This window comes from Prionailurus bengalensis, chromosome A3 (genome assembly GCF_016509475.1).
Source record: "Prionailurus bengalensis isolate Pbe53 chromosome A3, Fcat_Pben_1.1_paternal_pri, whole genome shotgun sequence".
NCBI classification, from domain to species: Eukaryota; Metazoa; Chordata; class Mammalia; order Carnivora; family Felidae; genus Prionailurus; species Prionailurus bengalensis.
The window spans coordinates 22,611,565-22,630,932 of NC_057354.1; the positions used below are offsets into that span (position 1 = coordinate 22,611,565).

The window sequence follows — 19,368 nt, forward strand, 5'->3', positions numbered from 1 at the left end:
TCACTTGCCTGTTCTCTCTGCCTCTCTCTCTCTCTCTCCATCTCATGCGACAGTCCCTCCCCCACTGCTCCATCTCTCTTCCTTCTGCATTCTGCCTCCGTGTCCTGTTCACTCTTCAGTCCACTCCCCTGGGCTTCTGCCCCCACCACCCCTGCTCTTGGCGAGGTCCCCAGCAGCCTCTGAGTCGTGCTGTGCAGGGAGCACTCTTCTGCTCTCTTCCTCCAGCTTCTCCGCCACTTGACAGTCTGGTCTAGTGTCTGGGCCTCCAGACAACACATTGCTGCACGTTCTCTCCTACCTCACTGGCTGCTCCCTCTCTGGCTTTTCCTTTTACCTATGTTCTAGACTAGCAATTCTTTTTTTCTTTTTTTTAATGTTTTATTTACTTTTGAGAGAGAGAGAGTGCAGGCAGGAGAGGGGCAGAGAGAGAGGGGGACAGAGGATCCAAAAGACAGCACAGAACCCCACACAGGGCTGGAATCCACAAACTGTGAGATCATGACCCAAGCCAAAGTTGGATGCTCAACCGACTGAGCCACCCAGGTGCCCCTAGAAACAGGAATTTTTAACTTCCTGCTTGTGAGCCAGTTTTTCTTCTCTCTATAGATGCTCTCCCAACATGACCTCACCTGGTCCCATGGGTTTAAATATTGTCCAAATGCTGATAACTCTTCATGACTCCAGACCAATTAGAGTGATCTGTTTAAAACACAAATTAGATTCTATCATGCCCCTGCTTAGAGTCTCCAATGAGACATGCCTTGGCTCTTCTCCAACTTTAACTTGTCCTTTACTGTCCATCACCCATCAAGTCTAGTCACATTGACCTTCTCACTTCCTTAAACATCTATCAAACCTGTCCCTCTTCCAGAGTCTTTGCCCTGGCTGTTTCCTCTGTCTGAATTCTCTTACTCTGGCTCTTTGAACAACTCAGTGTAAAATGTATTTATGTATACACATATTTATTTAAATATACATGTTTATTTAATTTTGAGAGAGTGCAAGCAGGGGAGGGGCAGAAGAAAGGGGGACAGAGGATCCTAAGAGGGCTCCATGCTGATAGCTGCGAGCCCAATGCAGGGTCTGAACTAATGAACCATGAGCAGCCTAATTTTTAGGGCTTTAAATTTTTTTAAATTTTAATTTAATTTAATTAAAAATGTTTAAAAATGTTTATTTACCTTTAAGAGAGACAGAGAGCACAAGCAGGAGAGGGGAGAGAGAGAGGGAGACACAGAATCTGTAGCAGGCTCCAGGCTCTGAGCTGTCAGCACAGAGCCCGACGTGGGGCTCAAACCCATGAACCATGAGATCATGACCTGAGCCGAAGTTGGACGCTTAACCAACTGAGCCACCCAGGCACCCCGAATTTAATTTAATTTTTAATTTAAGTTTTAGTTTTAGAGAGAAAAAGAGCATATGAGCAGGGGAGGGGGCAGAGGGAGTGAGAGAGAGAGAGAGAGAGAGAGAGAGAGAGAGAATCCTAAGCAGGCTCCACACTCAGCATGGATCATGACCTGAGCCAAAATCAAGAATTGGAAGCTCAACTGACTGAACCACCCAGGAGCCCAAGGCTTTTTTTTTTTTTTCCTAATAACTCAGTTTAAATGTCACCTCTTCAGCAAGGCCTCCCTGACTACACTATCTAAAGCAGTTTCCCCTATTAATTCCTCTAATTTTCCCTCAGCCAGTAACTTGTTTCTTTCATAATTTGTATAATAAAAAAAAAACCCTTTCGTTACAAAAAAATCACCTCCTCTTTGATGCCTTCCAGGATTTAGTCTCCATTCAGTTTCATCAATTCAGCAGCTTGAATGGGAGGAAATAAACTGATTTTTCTACTGGGTAACCAGCATCATTTCTTACAATCTGATATATAATTCTTATAATCATTTGATGCTTCATTCCGTCTCGAGTAGAGCTTTAGGCATCATACACTGTGTGTCCGAGCTGAACATCACCCTTTAGTGCGGCACAACAGACTCTGAAGTCCGATGACCATGGGTTCCAGTCAGTCTCAGCTCTGCCACTTCCAAGCTATGTGACCTTGGACAAGCATTCCAGTTATCCATGGCCGCGTAACAAACTACCCCAAAACCCAGTGGCTTAAAACAACAATATTTATTTTGCAGTTTGGGACTGCTCATTTCTGCTCTACTTGGCGTTGGCTGGGACAGCTCCAAGGCTGCGGGCTGGATCATCTGAAGGTTCACTCTCTCCCATGTCTGGTGGCTAGCAGGGACCTGAGCTGGAGTTGCTGGCAGGAACACCTTCATTAACCTCTCCACGAGGCCTGGGCTTCCTCCCAATGTGGTAGCTGGGTTCTCAGGTGAGTGGACTGAGAGAGAGAGGGCAAGCACGAGCGCATGAGAGAGCGCCAAATTGTCTTTTAGGAGCCAGCCTTGGAAGTCCCGGTATCACGTTTGCCATTCTCTATTGGTTAAGGAGGTCACAAAGGCCTACTCAGGTTAAAGGGGAGGGAATATAGATCCCGTGGCTCAACTGTAAGAGTGTCAATGCTGCACTTAAAAGGAGGGATTGGATGGGCTGTGTATTGCTGTGCCTATTTTTGGAAAATGCAATCAGCCACCAGAAGCTCCTAGCCTTTCTGAGATCCTCTACTGAAGTGCTGAGCACAGAGCCCGGCATAAGTGAGTGCCCGACGGTCAGGAAGCTGCAGACAGACAGTCTCCCTGCCGGCATGTCACCAATTCTGGACTCCCAGCAAGTCCAGGTTTTTCTGGTCTGAACTAAGTCTGAGTCCAGAGCCCCTTCCTAGGCCCCACACCACCTCTGGAGCCCTCCCCACCAGGGCCATGTTGCTGGGGCTACACTGTAGATTCATGGTTCCTCAAATCCAAAGAACTTCGGTGCAGGGAGGGACCTCAGCCTGCTTCTCAGTCATCAGGGACCCAAGCAGGATATGTGGTAGAGCCAGGACTTGGGCCCAGGTCCAAGTGGGAAGATCCAGGCCACTCTAATCTCAGGACCACCAGTGTGGCCACAGGTGTGTCAGGAGTGGCTAAGCCGGCCTGGGTCTAGCATGTCACCTGCCAGCATTCACACCATCCAACATCTCCAGACCTACATAAGGCATAGAGGAGAAATGGAAACACAGAGAAGATAAACCATCTCTAAGAACTCTATAGCATCTCTGTGCCGAAAATGACCAGCTTACAAGAAATGGAGGCATCAGAGCTGAAAGGACCCTCACACTAGACCAGGTGGGGACTCTGAGGCCCAGGAGGTGGGAAGGCTTTGCCCCTGTGCCACACAATACCACCTAGGGGTATTTTATGTAATGAATCCATTGTGGCCCATCTCCCCCCTATACTCTAAGCTCCATGAGGTCAGGAATGTACCAAGGACAAGTCCACTCATTGTCCTATCTGGTGCCTATGGACTAGGTGAGTGGACGGTCAGTGGGAACAGGGGAGCTGTGCCTTGTCAGGAGGGGGTGGGAATACTTTGCAGAGAACTTGCTAGGTGGACCTGCTCCATGTGTCTCTGTGGGGCCACTTGGAGGAAAAGTCTGAGGGCAGAGGGGGCACACACACACACACACACACACACACACACACACACACCAGGACATACATAGATCAGGGCGAAGCCATGCCTCAGTGAGAAGGCATACCCCAGTACTCACTGCTGTGAGGGAGGTGGGATAGAAGCGAAGAAGCAGACCTGGTGCCGCCTGAGTGTCAAGGGCAGGGGAGGTGAAGAAATAGGATTGGGGGAGTGGGGGGATGGGGGGCGGGAGAGGAGGTGGAAGGAAAGGAGGGAAGGCAGGAACGGGGATGGGGCGGGGAGAAGAGGATGCAGAGGGGTAAACACAACCCTGCCCCCCTCTCTAGGTGACAAGGGGGTGCCTCTCTGAGGGGTGGGTGCCCACCCGGGGGCAGCCAGCCGAAAGACTTAAAACTGCCTGGGCCCGGCCGTGGCTCCACCAGGAGAAGCAGCCGCAAGGAGCGGGGGAGGGGAAGGAGGCGGGGAAGGTGTGATCGACACAGGAAAATCTACAACAGGGCCAGAAGCACAGCCCTGGAAGGAAAGAAAGGAAACCACCAGAGCCAGCGCTCCCGGGCTGTCCCGGGTTGTCCCGGTTGCCCTGGGGAGAAACGTGTGGGGATCAGGGTAATTGTCCTCAGTCCGTGCCAGCCCCTACCGGGGTCAGAACCTACTCCCAAAGCATCGCTGGTCTGACACCTCATAGTGGGCGGCCTCCATTTTAGCCGTGCAGAGCCTGAAAGCGGGCCGGGGTTGGAGGGAGTATGTCTGAGATTCCCGCTTGTCAAGGTGTGCAGAGCTGGGCGTGCACCTAGGGCTCCACGGTCCCTACGCCTGTAAGAGGGAAGCGGAGGTCTAAGAACCAGAGCACGCCCTGAAGGTGTGAGGTTTGCGTTCCATCCCAGCTCCGCCGATGACTTCGCGCTAATCGCGTGTCTTCCCTAGACTTCAGTCTACGCATCTGTACAATGGGATAATTGGTCTCGCTTTGCAAGGTTGAGGGGGGCGGAGTCCGCGCACGCTCCGCACAGCCGCGAGGGGCGAGGCACCGGCGGTGTATATGGATGCTGGCTCCTGCGATCTGAGGTCCGCCCGGCCTCTGCCTGGGAGTTCCCTCGCTCGCCGCTCCCGCGGCCCCTGCCCGGACGCTGGGCGCAGGGGAGCCTCGGCCGGGTGCGTTCCCCAGGCGGGCAGGGGAGGGGGCGGCGGCAGAGCGGAGGAGGACGGAGCCCGGGCCGCGGCAGCCCAGGCCCGCCTGACCCTCGAGGGGGTCGCTGTTGCCTCGCAGATCCCTCCCTCGCTCGCAGCCTGTGTCCCTCCCTGCCGCTCCCGCCGCGTCCGCCTTTTGTTCGCGGAGCCGCGCGCCCCCGAGCCGAGGCGGCTGGGCGGGGAGCTGGCGGGGCTGCGCGGGGGGCGGGCCGCGCCGGGCGGAGCCGGGGCCCGGGCCGCTGCCGGACTCGGAGCCCGAGGGAGCGATCGGCGCGCAGGCAGCCGAGTCCCGGGCGCACTCCGGGGGCGCGGCGAGGCCGAGGGGGCGGGCGCCGGGCGGAGCCGGAGCCGCAGCCGGGGCGCCTGGAGGCGATCGGGCCGCTCTCTCCGAGCTCAGGGCAGCGGAGAGCCGGTGCGGCGGGGGTCGGGGCCAGAGCGCAGCCCCGGGGCTGAGGTGGGCCGAGAGGAGCCGCGGTCCGAGGGGCCGGAGCGGCGCCGGGACCCTCCCCAGGGGCGCGGAGGCCGGGTGGGCCCGGGCCATGCGCGCCGCTCGCTGAGGCCAAGGGAGGCCGCGATGGAGGTGCCGGCGGGGGAGCCCCCGGCCCGGGGCTGCGGTCCCCCGCCCGCGCCCGCCCCGGAGAGGAAGAAGAGCCACCGCGCGCCGTCGCCGGCTCGGCCCAAGGACGTGGCCGGCTGGTCTCTGGCCAAGGGCCGCCGAGGCCCAGGCCCCGGCGCCGCAGCCGCCTGCAGCGCCGCGTCCTCCGCGCGGCCCGACAAGAAGGGGCGCGCAGTGGCTCCCGGGGCGCGGAGCGCGGGGACGCGAGTGGCCGGGGTCCGCACCGGGGTTCGCGCCAAGGGCCGCCCGCGCCCGGGCACCGGGCCGCGACCGCCGCCCCCGCCGCCCAGCCTCACCGACAGCAGCTCCGAGGTGTCGGACTGCGCGTCGGAGGAGGCGCGCTTGCTGGGCCTGGAGCTGGCGCTGAGCAGCGACGCCGAGTCCGCGGCCGGGGGCCCGGCGGGGGCCCGCACCGGGCAGCCGCCCCAGCCCGCGCCGCCAGCACAGCAGCCCCCGCGGCCGCCCGCCTCCCCCGATGAGCCGTCGGTGGCCGCGTCGTCGGTGGGCAGCAGCCGCCTGCCACTCAGTGCCTCGCTCGCCTTCTCCGACCTCACCGAGGAGATGCTGGACTGTGGGCCCGGCGGCTTCGTGCGGGAGCTGGAGGAGCTACGCTCGGAGAACGACTATCTCAAGGTGGGGGCGCTGGTGGGGGGCGGGAGAGGGAGGCCCCGGGAGGTGCGGGTTGTGACGGCCCCGGGGGCCTGAGGCACCAGCAGGCCCACCGTCCCGCTGAAGCGGCTGGGAAAGGGGGCCTGAATCCTCGGAGACTACCCTGGGGCTCCCACACACCTTGCCTCCCTTTTTTGTCTGGGAAACCGTCTCCTGAGGAGGACCCTAGATGACGAGACTGGCCAAAGGGCCCTGATTTTGGAGGGAGGGAGGCATGAGAAAACTCATTTGGAAGATGCCTGGATGCATTACTTGTGGTGGGGGGTGGGTAGCCAGTGAGGGGCTGAACCTCTGTCCTTCAGCTGCTTAGAACCCCCCACCTGCAGGCCAGAAGCTAGGCCTTGGGTGGCTCTCTTTTCCGGGACAGGTATCGGTGTGCACTTCTGCCAGGGAAACCCATGGCTGTCCCCTGCCAAGGAGAGGCCAGAACACCACGCTGAGTCTTTACCCAGGGCTTTCCTTGCTTCAGGCCTGTCCCCGCCTGCCTTTCAGGGTGGGTCCCATTTGAAAGCATGACATCTGGGAACATCCCCTTGGCTAGAGTCCGACTTCCGCCCAGTCTAACGGTCCCGCAGCCTGGGAGGATGATGTCGTGGGAGAACTGGTTCAGAGGCAGCTTCCTAAATCCCAGGATGTTGTCTTCTGCTCTTGTCTGCCCAGTGCACAGAGGTCCCACTGGCCCCTCATGGCCGGTGCCCTTGGCCTTCCCATGTTCCCGGTGAGAGGAGGGAAGCTGTCCATCTGAAAGCCGCCTTCCCTCTGAGCATCTGGGACACCTGAGCGCTTCCCCGGAGAGCAGACCTATCTTGCCTTCACCCTTTCAGTGAACATGTGCACCTACTGGGTGCTGGCCAGTCTCTGTGTGCCCACTGCTTGGTACTGTAGCAGCTTTATAGAATGTGCTGGCCTTGGCTGGGAAGACTGAAAGCTTCATAGGCTTTCCCACCACTGGCTGAGCATGGTTTTGGAAGAGGCTGAAATGTTACCTACTACTCTTATCAGTTGATGGCCTGGCACCATACCCAGAGCACCCTGGCCAAGAGCCACAGAATCAACATCACTCTGCTGATTTATGTCTGCCTGGCAACACTTAGCTTTGGCCAAATAGGTTTCTCTCTCGTTAGACTTTTGGGGTCTTGCTCAACTGTGTCTCCTCTGCAGCATGTGTTCAGTAAATACTTGTAGAATAAAAGGACAGGGACTGTCTGAATCAGCATAATCCACCCCTTCAGCCTCTCCTCTTTCCCCAAACCAGGTCTCAGCCTTCTCATCTATTAAATGGGAGGGTAAGTCTTCCCAAAGGCGCCGTTCACTGTTGACAATTGAAGGTTCGTTCAGTCAGCTCTCACAGTGTTCAGAAGCCCGTAGTGAGGAGAAGACAAGTGGAGGGTGGGTGGGACAGAGATAATCCAGAAAGAGGCCTGGTCCTGCCCTCTTGGTGCCCTGAGCTGCTTCTGGCACTGCCTGCCTAAGCTGCTCTGAACTCACACCCTGAGCTCCTTACTCCTGCTTCCTGCCCACACTGTTTGTCCTGGCGAGGGAGATGGGCCACGGAGCTTTGCCTCAGAATCTCCTTGTGTACCAACCCCTGTGGGTTCCTGTCCCTTCCAGGAAGTCATCAGGCAAAGCTCTGGAGTCTGCCTGGGCCAGCCGTGACTCTTAAGATGGGCAGTAATCCCAGAAGGCTGGGGGTTGAGCCCAAGGTCTCACAGGGGCCAGGGCCTGGCTGGGCACCTCCCATTGCCTAGGCTGGGACTGGACCACGTTTCCATCATTCATTCAGTACTGCAGGCTTCATGCGCAGACCTCAGGCTACTTTTGGATCCGGGTCTGTGGCTTCCTGGCTGTGTGAACTCGGGCAAGTTACTTGCTATCTCCCGACCTCAGTTTCCTCATTGTAAAAAGGTATATCCCACATCTTCCAACCTTAAGGGTTAAAGGAGATAATGTTTGCAAACACCTCTGGAGTGTCTGCCTCAGATGAGGGCAGTTGTGATCACTGCTGTTTCCCAGTGGTGTGTGACACGTTTCCAGAGGCACCCATCATGTTCTCAGTGGTGCTGGGGGCCTTCAGGGAGGCCAAGGCCTGGAGGGTGACATGCAGTCAGCTGAATAGGACCTAGATAAGAACATTGCCGGCTGAAGGAAGTGGGAAAAAGTGTGTTGACTTCGAGGGATAGTGCAGAGACTGGAGAGAGGGAGGAGGTTGGGCGGCGAGGTGAGCAGGGCCAGACTGTGCAGTTCTTGCCGCGTGCACTTTGGGTTGGTCCCTCTAGAGCTTTGTTTGATCCAGCTGCCAATCTCACAGAGGCGAGATGAAAATCTAGAGACTGGGCATGTGGACCATTAAGTGTAGTGGCTGTCATGGGAGGTGTTTTGTTCATTCTACAGATGGGTTAACTGTGGCCAGAGAGAGGAAGACACTTGCTCTGGGTCCCTGAGCCGGTTCTCCAGACAGCCAGGGCTTGGAGTAAGAGTGTATCATGCTCTGTTTTTTGTTTGTTTGTTTGTTTGTTTGTTTGTTTGTTTGTTTTTAAAGTATATTTGTTTTGAGAGAGAGAACCAGCAGGGGAGGGGCAGGGGGTGGTCAGAGGATCTCAGGCGGGCTCTGCGCTGGCACCAGAGGGCCCAACACGGGTCTCAGACTCACGGACTGTAAGATCGTGACCTGAACCAAAGTTGGACGCTTAACCAACTGAGCCACCCAGGTGCCCCAAGAGTGTATTGCACTCTTGACGTGTTTCCTGCCCCTCTGGGCCTCTTTGCTTCCAAGATGCACAAACTGAGTTACCAGGAGAGGACTTTAGATCCCCAGTGTGTCCCCTGCAGATTACATGCTACCTGGCTTGAATCCCAAGTCTGGTGGGGCCCTGCTTGGGTTCATCTCCCAGTGGTGGGGGCCCTGGGACCTGTCTACCACGGAAGGAAGGCCTCACTGGTGGTGGCTGATCTCCTGTTGCTAGAGGCCTGCCCTGGGGCCCAAGCCGGGAAAGTGTAAATGGGGCAGCTGCCTCTCGATCAGATGATAGGGGCTGCTACGGAGAAGAGAGTGAGCTTGCTGTCACTTGAGTTATTCAAACAAAGGCTGGGTGACCTTGCATGTTTGGATGAAGATGTAGGGTTTGTGGAAAGCAGCTTGTAAACTGTACAAAACGGTGGTGGTTGTGATTAGAAGGAAGATTCAGGGAGGGATTTATGGGGTGGGTGCAGCTGAGCTGCCTGACCTCAGGATCCATTCCAGCCAAGGAAGTCTGAAGATTATTAACTTTCAAGGTTCCAGGATTCTAAGATGAAGCTTTAGTTGCAGAGCAGACACAATGACTGCATTTGACCTTCAAAACCCTGGTAGTCTGAGGTCTTCCTCCCCATCACCGCTAACTGTTGTCCATGTGCCATGTGGTGAGGACATGCTGAGAACCATCTGAGTGTAGATGGAAGAATCTGAGAGTTGAGGCCCAAAGACCTGGCTTTCAGATCTGACTCTGCCATTTACTGTGTGGCTTTGAGCAAGTCGCTTGGCCTCTCTGAGCTCCTTTTTTTCATCTATATAATGAAGATGATGGAACCTACCCAGGCAGCTTCATAGGATTGTTTTCAGGAACCAGGGAGTTATGAATAGACAAGAAAACATTTTACAAGCAGTGAAATCCCACATCTCTTGGGGGAACTGTCGTCTTCGTTAGCCAATGAGCAGACAGAACGTCTGTGTCTTTATTCTTGGGGGAGCTGGGAGAAGCCAGGAAGGTGGGTCCCCGTAGCTTTAGGATGTGAATAAATCAGGAGCTGCTTCCAGGGGGACAGGAAGGTGTGATCACATTCCATGCTGCCCTGCTCCCTCCTTGGAGGGTCTAGGTGTGAGTGAAGTACAGCCAATCTAGATGTCAGCCCAGGAGAGGAAGCATCCGTCCTCCACCTCTAGTTCTCATTGTACATTCGGGTAAATGGAGGCCCCAGGTCACAGCCAGGATTCCAAACCTGGTTGGAGTAACTCTAGGTCCTGTTCTTTCTATAGCATGACTGGAGCAGTGAGCTTTTAGTTGCTAACGGTGTGTCAAGTCTGGGACACAGGTTGGTTAGAGGGATCCTGTTGTGTGCCAGGCTCTAGGCTAAGGCTTGTTGGGAACAAGTAGAGGTAACATAGGCTGGGGTGGGGGCCTGGGCCTGCAGGCAGGCGGCAAGGGACATGTACGTGCATGCACGTATGGGAATATGTGCCTTGCACCTGTGCAGCGTGTGATTGGGACAAGGCGGATGTGAGGTACTGGAGGAAATGATGGGGGTTTGGATCCAGCCTTAAGGGTTAGTTAACGGTTAGGCTAGAACCCAGGGAGCTGGACTATTAGAAACGTTCGGGGGACCCCCCCAGACCACTGATCCCTGGACTTCTGTGGCTCTTGCCTCATGAATGCTATCCCCTGTTGATCGCTTCCAGTGCGCTAGGCTCTGGGTTAAGTAAGCCCTTACTCCTCACAGCAACCCTGTGTTGAGGGTTCTGACGTCAGATCCATTTGGCAGATAAGGAAACCAAGAGGCTATGTAAATGTGCCCACGATTGCGCCATGGCTGTACTTAGGAACCTCACTAGAGAACCCCAAGGAGCTCCCCTTGTCCCATTGCTCTTCCACCCTCTCCCATGCAGGAGGTGGCCTGTGCCTCTGAGTTTCACAGAGCAGAGTTCTTGCCTGGATTTGTCAGTTACAAGCTGTGTGATGTTGGGTGAGATACTCAGCCTTTCTGAGCCTCTGATTCTTCTGTAAATCGGGGGATAAGCATGCCTGCCTCAGGGTCATGGGGAGCCTTTCGAGTGTGGTGCGCAGTAAATGTTAGTGCCTGTCTCTGTTGTCCCTTTTCCTTACCTGCTTCTGTAGGCATTCATTCATTCATTCATTCATTCATTCATTCAACTCATACGTTCTGAGAGCTGCCTGGCTACCAGGCCAAGTGCCAGATGTTTTCTCAGCTCTTCTCAGCTTCCAGAATCTGTCGCTGGGTTCGGGAGGGGGGTTGGTCATTATGGTCAGCAAAGCTCCCGCCTGGTCCCTGCCCTGAGTCCCAGCCCCCTAAGTGGCAGCTGAGAGGGGGTCTGGAAGAATCTTCTCTGAGACCTGGGTCTTTAAGAATCCTCAGCGGTTTGCCTGTCCTTAGGGGGAGGCGGGCAGCTCCAGCGAGATGGAAAATGAGATGGAAAATATGAGGCCGGCTGCTGCGGAGGCCTGGGGGGACCGCGGAGCTCCCAGGGCTCCCAGCATGCCTCACAGAGGGGCTGGGCCTGTGTCCCCGGGCACACTCTGTCGGGCACACACAAACACACGTACGCACAGCGCATGCTCAGAGATCCACAGCCACTCATACGCGTGTCACATATACATCCAGTGACACACACACAGGTTGTATGCTTCCAGAAGCACACCTCATGACGTGTCAGAGAGGACACACTCTCAGAAGGACACAAACCTATGCAGATACAAAATCTGTCTCCTCATACACACACAATGCCAGACGCGACAAACTCACACCATCTAGAAGACCCCTGGCTCAGAAACACCCACTTACACACGCACACATCTTACCTACCCAGACGTGCTTGGCTGTGTCCCAGATGGACACACAGCTTTGAGACACCCTCAGACGTATCGGAAGTACACATACATATGCAGGCGCACACACAAACCCACGCAGACTCATTACACACAGGCGCCAGCATCCACGCAAATCCAGAGATCCGCTCCTGCCAGGCGGGCACAGACAAGCTCATCACCCAGATGCTCACCCTGTCTCCTCCACAAAGAGAAGGTGGAGGCCCTTGCACACTTACCTTTATCTGGGGCTCAGACGCACACCCAGGAGACACACAGACACAAGACACATAGCCACGTACACATAAGCAGGGACACGAGCAGAGCGCACTCAAATGTCAAATGTCAGGCCTGTAGCATTTGCCCTCGGGAACCAGAGACTCACAAAACAGGATCCCAGACACACACACACACACACACACACGTGCCCGCGTGAGCGCACACACACGCACACACACACAGGCTGTGACAGTTCACCCACACAGAAATACAGGAAATCCTGGTCCCTGTCCTCTGGAGCTGGTGTGTACAAACGACTATGTTCAGCTACTCCACAAGGTTCCTTCCACAGGGCTGCTGGGAATGGTGAGGAGTGTGGCAGGGGCTTGATTTGTAATGGCCTGGGTCTGGCACGTCACTACGTCAGGAGAAGCTACACCAAAGGCGCTCGGGCGCCTGATGCCCAGCACTTGGGCCTGGGCCCAGTGAGCTGAGAGAAATGGAGCAATTGTCAGGCCTGCCCACAGGAGAAACACTGCCCAGGGGCAACTCCCTTCTAATCTCCTTGGAATTTCCGGCTTGCCCTCATCTCCCTCCTCCTCCCCTTCCCCCGTTGCTGGGGGCTGCGGAGGGCCATGCCACTCCCATCTTTGAAGGGTGCCCATTTCTGCCTGGGAAACAATGAAGGAGGCCAGGATGAAGGAGGTTGGAGGAGATGTGGATGCTCAGAAGAGGGTCCTGGAAGACTTCCTGGAGGAGGGGGCATTAGAGCTGAGGAGTTAGCCTTGAGTGACTGCCTCTGGGTCCAGCTGCTGGGATGGTGCCTGGCACCTCGTAGGGACTCAATAAATATTTGTTGTGTGATTGAATGAAAGGTAGTGATCAAGGTCTGTAGGTGGTCTGTGGGCTTAAAACAGAAGAGCTGGAGGGAATGGTGGGTGTGAGCAGGGGTCAGGGAGAGGCTGGGAAGGAGAGTTGGGCTTGCTCGGGAAGGGCCTCGAATGCCAAGCTGAGCTGAGGTGCTGTGAACACTTTGCTGGGAGGGGGCCATACAGCAAGGCTAGTAGCTGCCCCCTTAGAGTGTGCCTCTCGCCCTAGATGCAGGAGTCCAGAGTGGGAGGAAAGGAAGGCTCTGTGGTCTCATTGACAAATTCCATGTTTGGGGTCAAGTCTAGGGCCAAACCTTGCTTTGTCCTCCCTATGCATGGTCTCCATGTGAAAATCCCCTCATCAGGCCTCAGTCTTCTTGTCCGTAAAATGGGAATCGAATCCCTTTTTGCAGGGCACTTAGGAGGATTAGTGTTCAGGTACATGGCGCATCCAGTACCATCCTGAGCACAGAGGAAGAGAAGGAGCCCTACATCCTGTGTGGCCTCCAGGGGAGAGGAAATTCCCCAGGGGAGGGGCTCGGCTAAGTTCCAAGCAGGGGCCTGACCAGCAGCCAAGGTTATTGCTAAGGTCATTCCCCTCATAGCACATACACATGACCTCATCTGTGATCATACTCTCTGCCCTCCGGTGCCAGAAGGAACTTGGGGCTGGGGTGGGGAAAGAGCCAGAGACTCCAGGGTGTTCTGGGACAGGCTGACCGTGGCCTTCACTGGAGGCCCGCAGGTCAGTACCGTGTCTGCATTCTGAGCAGATAGGGCTGGCTTCCCTGAGGAATGGCAGGGAGTCAGAGAAGGTGGGAGCAGCAGGCCAGCCCTTCCCTTCTCGGGTCCAAGGTGGTTGAGAGCACTGTGATCTAGTGCTGCGCCGAGGTAGACTTGAATCCTGGCTCTGCCTTTTCCTCTATCAGCTTCCCCTTTACGAGGCTCAGTCTCCTCACCTGAAAATTGGGGATGCTGGCAGTGCTCACCCTACAGGGTTGCGGTGAGCACCGAGTAAGGGAAAGCATGTGTGTAAGGATTAGTGGGGGCCTGGCTCATTGTAAGGACTCGGCAGCTATCCGCCCTCACCGCTTACGGGCAGACTGGGGTCTGTAAGCCCTGGGTCCTTGAGGCAGAGGTTGCATCTGGCTCTGGGTGTGAGTCTCGGCCTGAAGCAGGGGTCTGGGAGGTGTGCGTGGAGCTGAACTGCATCGTGGAGATCCCCCAAACACTTCTGTCCCTTGCGTTCCCCCTTTCCCTCCCATCCCATGTCTGTCTTCTCTAGACGGCCAGTGCTGCAGACTCTGTAACCTGGGGATACTCCTTTGCCGGTGGAGGATGCCTTTGGGGTCCCACATTCTAAGATCAAGGTGAATAATCTCCTGTTGCCTGGGCCACAAAGAAGCACAGGCTCCAGTGGAAAAATAGTTTGGGGTCCCACAGCTAGGCTGGCTCAGCTAAACATTTTTCTGCTAGTTTGCCCCAGATCTGCTCGGGATCTTCTGGGTCAGCTGCATCAGCCTCTCCCCTCCTTGGCCTTGGCCAAGTGCCTGGGCAGCCTGTGTGGTTCTGCCTCCCTCAGCCTCAGCTCACCTCGCTCCACCCAAGCTCCCTTGTGTTCCTCACACCCAGGTCTCAGTCCCTGTGCTCTTCCCACCTGGGGGGGCCTTTGTGCTTACGGTTCCCTCCCCTTTCTGTTCGTTTCCACCTTCCTGCGCTCAGCTCCAGGCCAGGCCCCCGAGTTAGACATCCAGGAGCTTTCTATAGGCTCCTTGGGGACATTTACCTCAACGGTAATTAGATTATTAACTGGATAATTACAAGTTGCCCATCGGCCCCTCCCCCATGTGTTCTGCGTGTAGGCAGGGACCTTGCCAGGGTGGGACCTAGCCCCTTCCTTTCACACAGGTGTAAATTGAGCTCAGAGAGGGAAAAGGGCTTGGCAAAGGTCACACAGCCTGGAAATGGCAAGAGGCAAAAGGATGGGAGGTCTGGTGGTGCTCGTTCTAGGGTGTCAGGCAGGGCGATGGCCCAAACAAAAGCTTGGAGGTGGGAAATGGCTGGGGTGTGCAGAAGCTTCAGGTTGTGTGGCCTGGAGTCCGTCTTCCTCTCTCCAGCCTCACTTTCCCTCCCCAAGAATCTCTGAGCCCTGTTCTGTCCCTGCTCTGATATTTGGCTGCAGCCCAGAGGCCGTTTGGAAGATGTTTTAAACACATCCAGATCCAAATGCTGCCTTCCTTCCTGTTCACACAGAAAGGACAAGAGGGACATCGTCAGGCGCTCCCACTGTGAGCGCCTCCCCCCACCCCCAAAAAGGCGGATGTCTCCCTATTCTGTTGGGTGAGGCCTGGAATGGGCCAGTGACAAGCCAGGCCTGGCCTTGGTGGGAGATGGTCTCCAGGTATATTCTCACCTCAAACACACACATACACACACATACGCACACACCCCTCCCCTCCAGAGGGGGTGTCTGTGGTTTCAAGCAGAGAGCTGTGTCAGATTTGGGAGGCACGCTCCTGACTGGCTGTGGAGCCTTTATCTTCTTGAGCCTCTGTTTGCTTATTGACAAAATGGGCATAAAGTAATAGCATGTGCCGCAAAAGGACTGTTAGCATGAGATCATGGAAATTCAGGCAGAGCTCAGCCAGGTGTTTGGCACACAGTAAGATCCTGTAAGTATTAGCTATTATTGTCACTGTTGTCCCATTATAGAGACTGGTCTAGTTTACAGGAGCTCAAACTGAACTTGAATCCTGGCTCAGCCACTTTAGTGTGGGACCTTAGAGAACACTGTTGACCTATTTGACCTTGGTTCCTCACCAGGCAGTTGGGGGGGGGGGGCGGCTGGGGATACAGCGAGACGTGGCACAGAGGGAGCGCTCTTGTCTATTTTTATTTACTGGTGTTGGAGGGGCAAGTCCAAGATCGCTGTCTTCCTTCATGACCCAATGGGTCACTGGGAGCAGGCAGCCTCTGTGCCATCTGGAGCAGGGGCATTGGTGTGGTATGGCCATACCTGGCTGGGCGTCCTGGCCCTCCTCTAGGACTTTTGACCCTGACTATCCCCAAACTGGAGCCCAGCTTTCATCCAAGGAGGTTAAGCTGGATTGAGCTCTGGGCTAGGAGGCAGGCATGCAGAGTCCCTCTCTGCTTGACTCTGGACGCTCTGGGGCGGAGGGGTGGGGCGTGCTCATCCCTCTCGAGGCCTCAGTGTCCCTGTCTGTCCCCCGCCCCCCACCTGGCTGTTCCCAGAATCTTTGCTTTTGAGTGGGGAGGGAAGTGGCGTTTTGCAGAGCCTTCTGCGTTCCTTGGGGTCCAACTGCAATGATCTCATCTGGAGCCTTGACAGACCTGGGGGACCGACAGAAGGGATAGCAGATGGCGGCCCTAGCCTCTCGGGGGGCTGGCGTGCTGCCCCTGTGGCCACTGTTGGCCCACCCTGCAGGTCAGCCCTTCTGGACCCGGGTGAGTGCCCCAGGCCAGAGCCAGGCTGGCAGATGGGCAGGCACCCTGGGCTTTAGCCCAAGGGAGGGACCGTGGTGGCCGGGGCGGTGTGGGAGAAGGCTGGCCAGGCAGAGGCTGCTGTTCCTCCATGGAATGGTTGCTACCCTACAGAGGGAGAGTTCTGGGTGCTTTAGCTAGGCTCTGTCATTCTTCCTGGGTCTGCCTGCCCATCGGCCTGTCAGGTCCCTGGAGCCAGAGGAGGAGATGACATATTTGAGAATGTAACTTGGGAGTTGGTAGGAGGGAATTTGAGGCCCGCTACCAGGATTCCAAGCCCCCGTGGGCATTAGGTTCACAGAGTCACAGAATTAGACTTAAACATAGCACCACTGACTAGAAGCGGTTTTCTGCAGGGCAGGGGAACAGAATGGTAATCTTCCCCTCTTAGGACCCCTTTGTTAATCCGGCAGCTCTTTATTGAGCTGTTCCTTAGTGTGCCAGGCACGGCGCCAGGTCCTGCCCTCCTGAAGCTCACACCTTAGTGGCAGAGACTGACATTCCATAAGCAAACAGATCAATAAGGAAAATAATTCGCATCACAGATAAGCCTGTGACACATTCCGTGAGAGAACGTGGACACGATGGGCTTGGAGGGGTCTTGGAAGGCTTCTCTGAGGAGGTGGCATTTACGTGGAGGCTTGAAGCAGGAGGGGAGCCCGTAGTGCCGAGACGCAGGGAGGGAAGTCCAGGCAGAGGGACCCACTGGGGCAGACGCTTCGTGGTGGGACAGGCGAGGTGATTTCTGGGAGCAGAGCCGATGTGGCTTTTGTCTTTTGTCTTGCTTTTGTCAGGCTTTTGTCTTGCTTTTGGATCAGGTGATTTACATACAGTAAAGTGAGTTTTGGCAGAAGCATACAGCTCTGTAACCCATCACAGTCCAGACATGGACCCAAAAAACCCCTGGGCTCCTTTCTAGTCCATTCCTCCTCCCCCAGCCTCCCACAAGCACTGATCTGTTTTCTGTCTCTGCGGTCTTGCTTTTTCCAGAATGTCATGTAAAGGGAATCCTGCAATGGCCTGCTGAGCCTGGCTTCCTACACCTGACATAACGTGTTTGAGCTTCATCCACGTTGTTGCGGGTCTCAGCAGTTTATTCCTTTTTGTTGCTGAGTAGTATTCCGTCACATGTGTGCCACCGTTTTTCCATTCAGCCGAGGGACGTGTGGGTTGTTTCCAGATTTTGGTGATCATTGGAGAGTTTTAAACAGGAGAGTGACATGGTTGCAACGAAACAAAACTCTCCATGTACTAAGTGGAGAACAAATTAATGGGGAGAAAACTGGCCATCCTCAGGGTTAAAGTCAGTGATCTGGTGGTGAATCTGGCTCTCTATACATACTCAGTAATTTCTCATTACACAAAAGGCTGTGCCTTGGGGCAGCCAGGGAGGCTTCTTGGTGGAGGTGGCATTTGAGGTGGAGGGGGAGGCAGAGGTGGGAGACATACAGAATGGAAGGAGGCCCAGGCAGTACAGGGTCCCTTCGGGAGCTGGTTGTGCTGAGACACTGGCTCCCTGCGCCTGACTCAGCCTTGGTATTCCAAGGAGGTCTGTAGGACTCACATCAGAGTTCCCTGGGGCTGCTGGGTGAACCCGAGCCCTGTGGGGGCTGACACTCGTGGGTGGGAGGTAGCTGGGGACCTCTGCTGTGGTATAGTTTCTTCCTTGGTGGCTGGTAAGAAGTGATCTCCTCCTGCCTTCAGGAAGCTTCTAACCCCCTGCTTCCATCCCTGTTCCCTCAGGGCTGGCTGGCAGCTGTTGCTGGGTTCACATCACTCATTGCCACTTGCTGTGTTTCTGCAGAGGGGCCTCGAATTTGGTCACTTTTGTCTCCAGCCCTTCAGGTCAAGAGACTACTCACCATCTACTCCTACTGACCAGTTTTATCAGATGGATCGTCTGGAGTCACTTACAAGTGTTCCAGTGGGCCCCAAACCTAAACTTCCCCCTCTTGTCCTTATTGTACAAAGATTTATCGTCATATATTTGTGTAGGTTTCTTGTAGAAAACATTCTGGGGGCGCCTGGGTGGCGCAGTCGGTTAAGCATCCGACTTCAGCCAGGTCACGATCTCGCGGTCCGTGAGTTCGAGCCCCGCGTCGGGCTCTGGGCTGATGGCTCAGAGCCTGGAGCCTGTTTCCGATTCTGTGTCTCCCTCTCTCTCTGCCCCTCCCCCGTTCATGCTCTGTCTCTCTCTGTCCCAAAAATAAATAAACGTTGAAAAAAAAAAATTAAAAAAAAAAAAACCTTAAAATAAATAAATAAATGTTGCAGGACAGAATGTTTTCTTTTTTTTTATTTTTATTTTTTATTTTTTTTTCAACGTTTATTTATTTTTGGGACAGAGAGAGACAGAGCATGAACGGGGGAGGGGCAGAGAGAGAGGGAGACACAGAATCGGAAACAGGCTCCAGGCTCTGAGCCATCAGCCCAGAGCCCGACGCGGGGCTCGAACTCACGGACCGCGAGATCGTGACCTGGCTGAAGTCGGACGCTTAACCAACTGCGCCACCCAGGCGCCCCAAGGTATTTTTTTTTTTAACGTTTATTTATTTTGAGAGAGAGCGCACAAGTGGAGGAGGGGCAGAGAGGGGGACGGAGGATCTGAAGCAGGCTTTGCGCTGACAGCAATGAGCCCAATGCAGGGCTTGAACTTACAAACTGTGAGATCGTGACCTGAGCAGAAGTTGGATGCTCAACCGAATGAGCCACCCAGGTGTCCCTCTTTCCTGCAACATTTAAAATGTGGCTTGAGGGGCACCTGGGTGGCTCAGTTGGTTGAGCATCTGACTTCAGCACAGGTCATGATTTCGCGTTTCATGAGTTTGACCCCTCATTGGGACAGTCTGCAGCCAGCACAGAGCCCGCTTCAGATGCTCTGTCCCCCTGTCTCTCTGCACCCCTCCCCCGCTTGCATGTGCTCTCTCTCTCTCTCAAAAATAAATAAACATTAAAAAATAAAATAAAATAAATGTGGCTTGAAGGCCGAGCTCTGCTTCTCTAGCTTTATGCCCTGGTGGAGAAGAGAGGGGGTCTGGGGGGCCAAGTCAGACCCCACAGATGAGGCACCTCTGGAAAGAACACAGGCTATGTATTATTTTGTGCCACAGATGCCTTTAAGCTCTCTGCTGAGAATAATTCTCAGAATGATGTTTTTAAGTGTTTAAAACACAAATGAAGCCAAATATATTATAATTAT

The 19,368-nt window shown here is 55.1% G+C and overlaps 1 protein-coding gene across 5 annotated transcripts in view; it reads left to right on the plus strand.

Annotated features, from left to right (window-relative positions):
- The first annotated feature begins 4,954 nt into the window (after positions 1 to 4,954).
- SOGA1 (suppressor of glucose, autophagy associated 1) overlaps positions 4,955 to 19,368 on the plus strand; it is a 72,981-nt gene continuing 58,567 nt past the window's right edge. For 2 of the 5 annotated variants that reach the window (XM_043602424.1, XM_043602425.1), the window contains exon 1: positions 4,958 to 5,968. In XM_043602424.1, coding sequence (XP_043458359.1) covers positions 5,294 to 5,968 — 675 coding nt within the window. In that variant the 5' untranslated portion in view covers positions 4,958 to 5,293. Of the gene's footprint in view, positions 5,969 to 19,368 lie in introns of all 5 variants that reach the window. The other 3 variants (XM_043602427.1, XM_043602426.1, XM_043602423.1) reach the window with 3 other exon arrangements.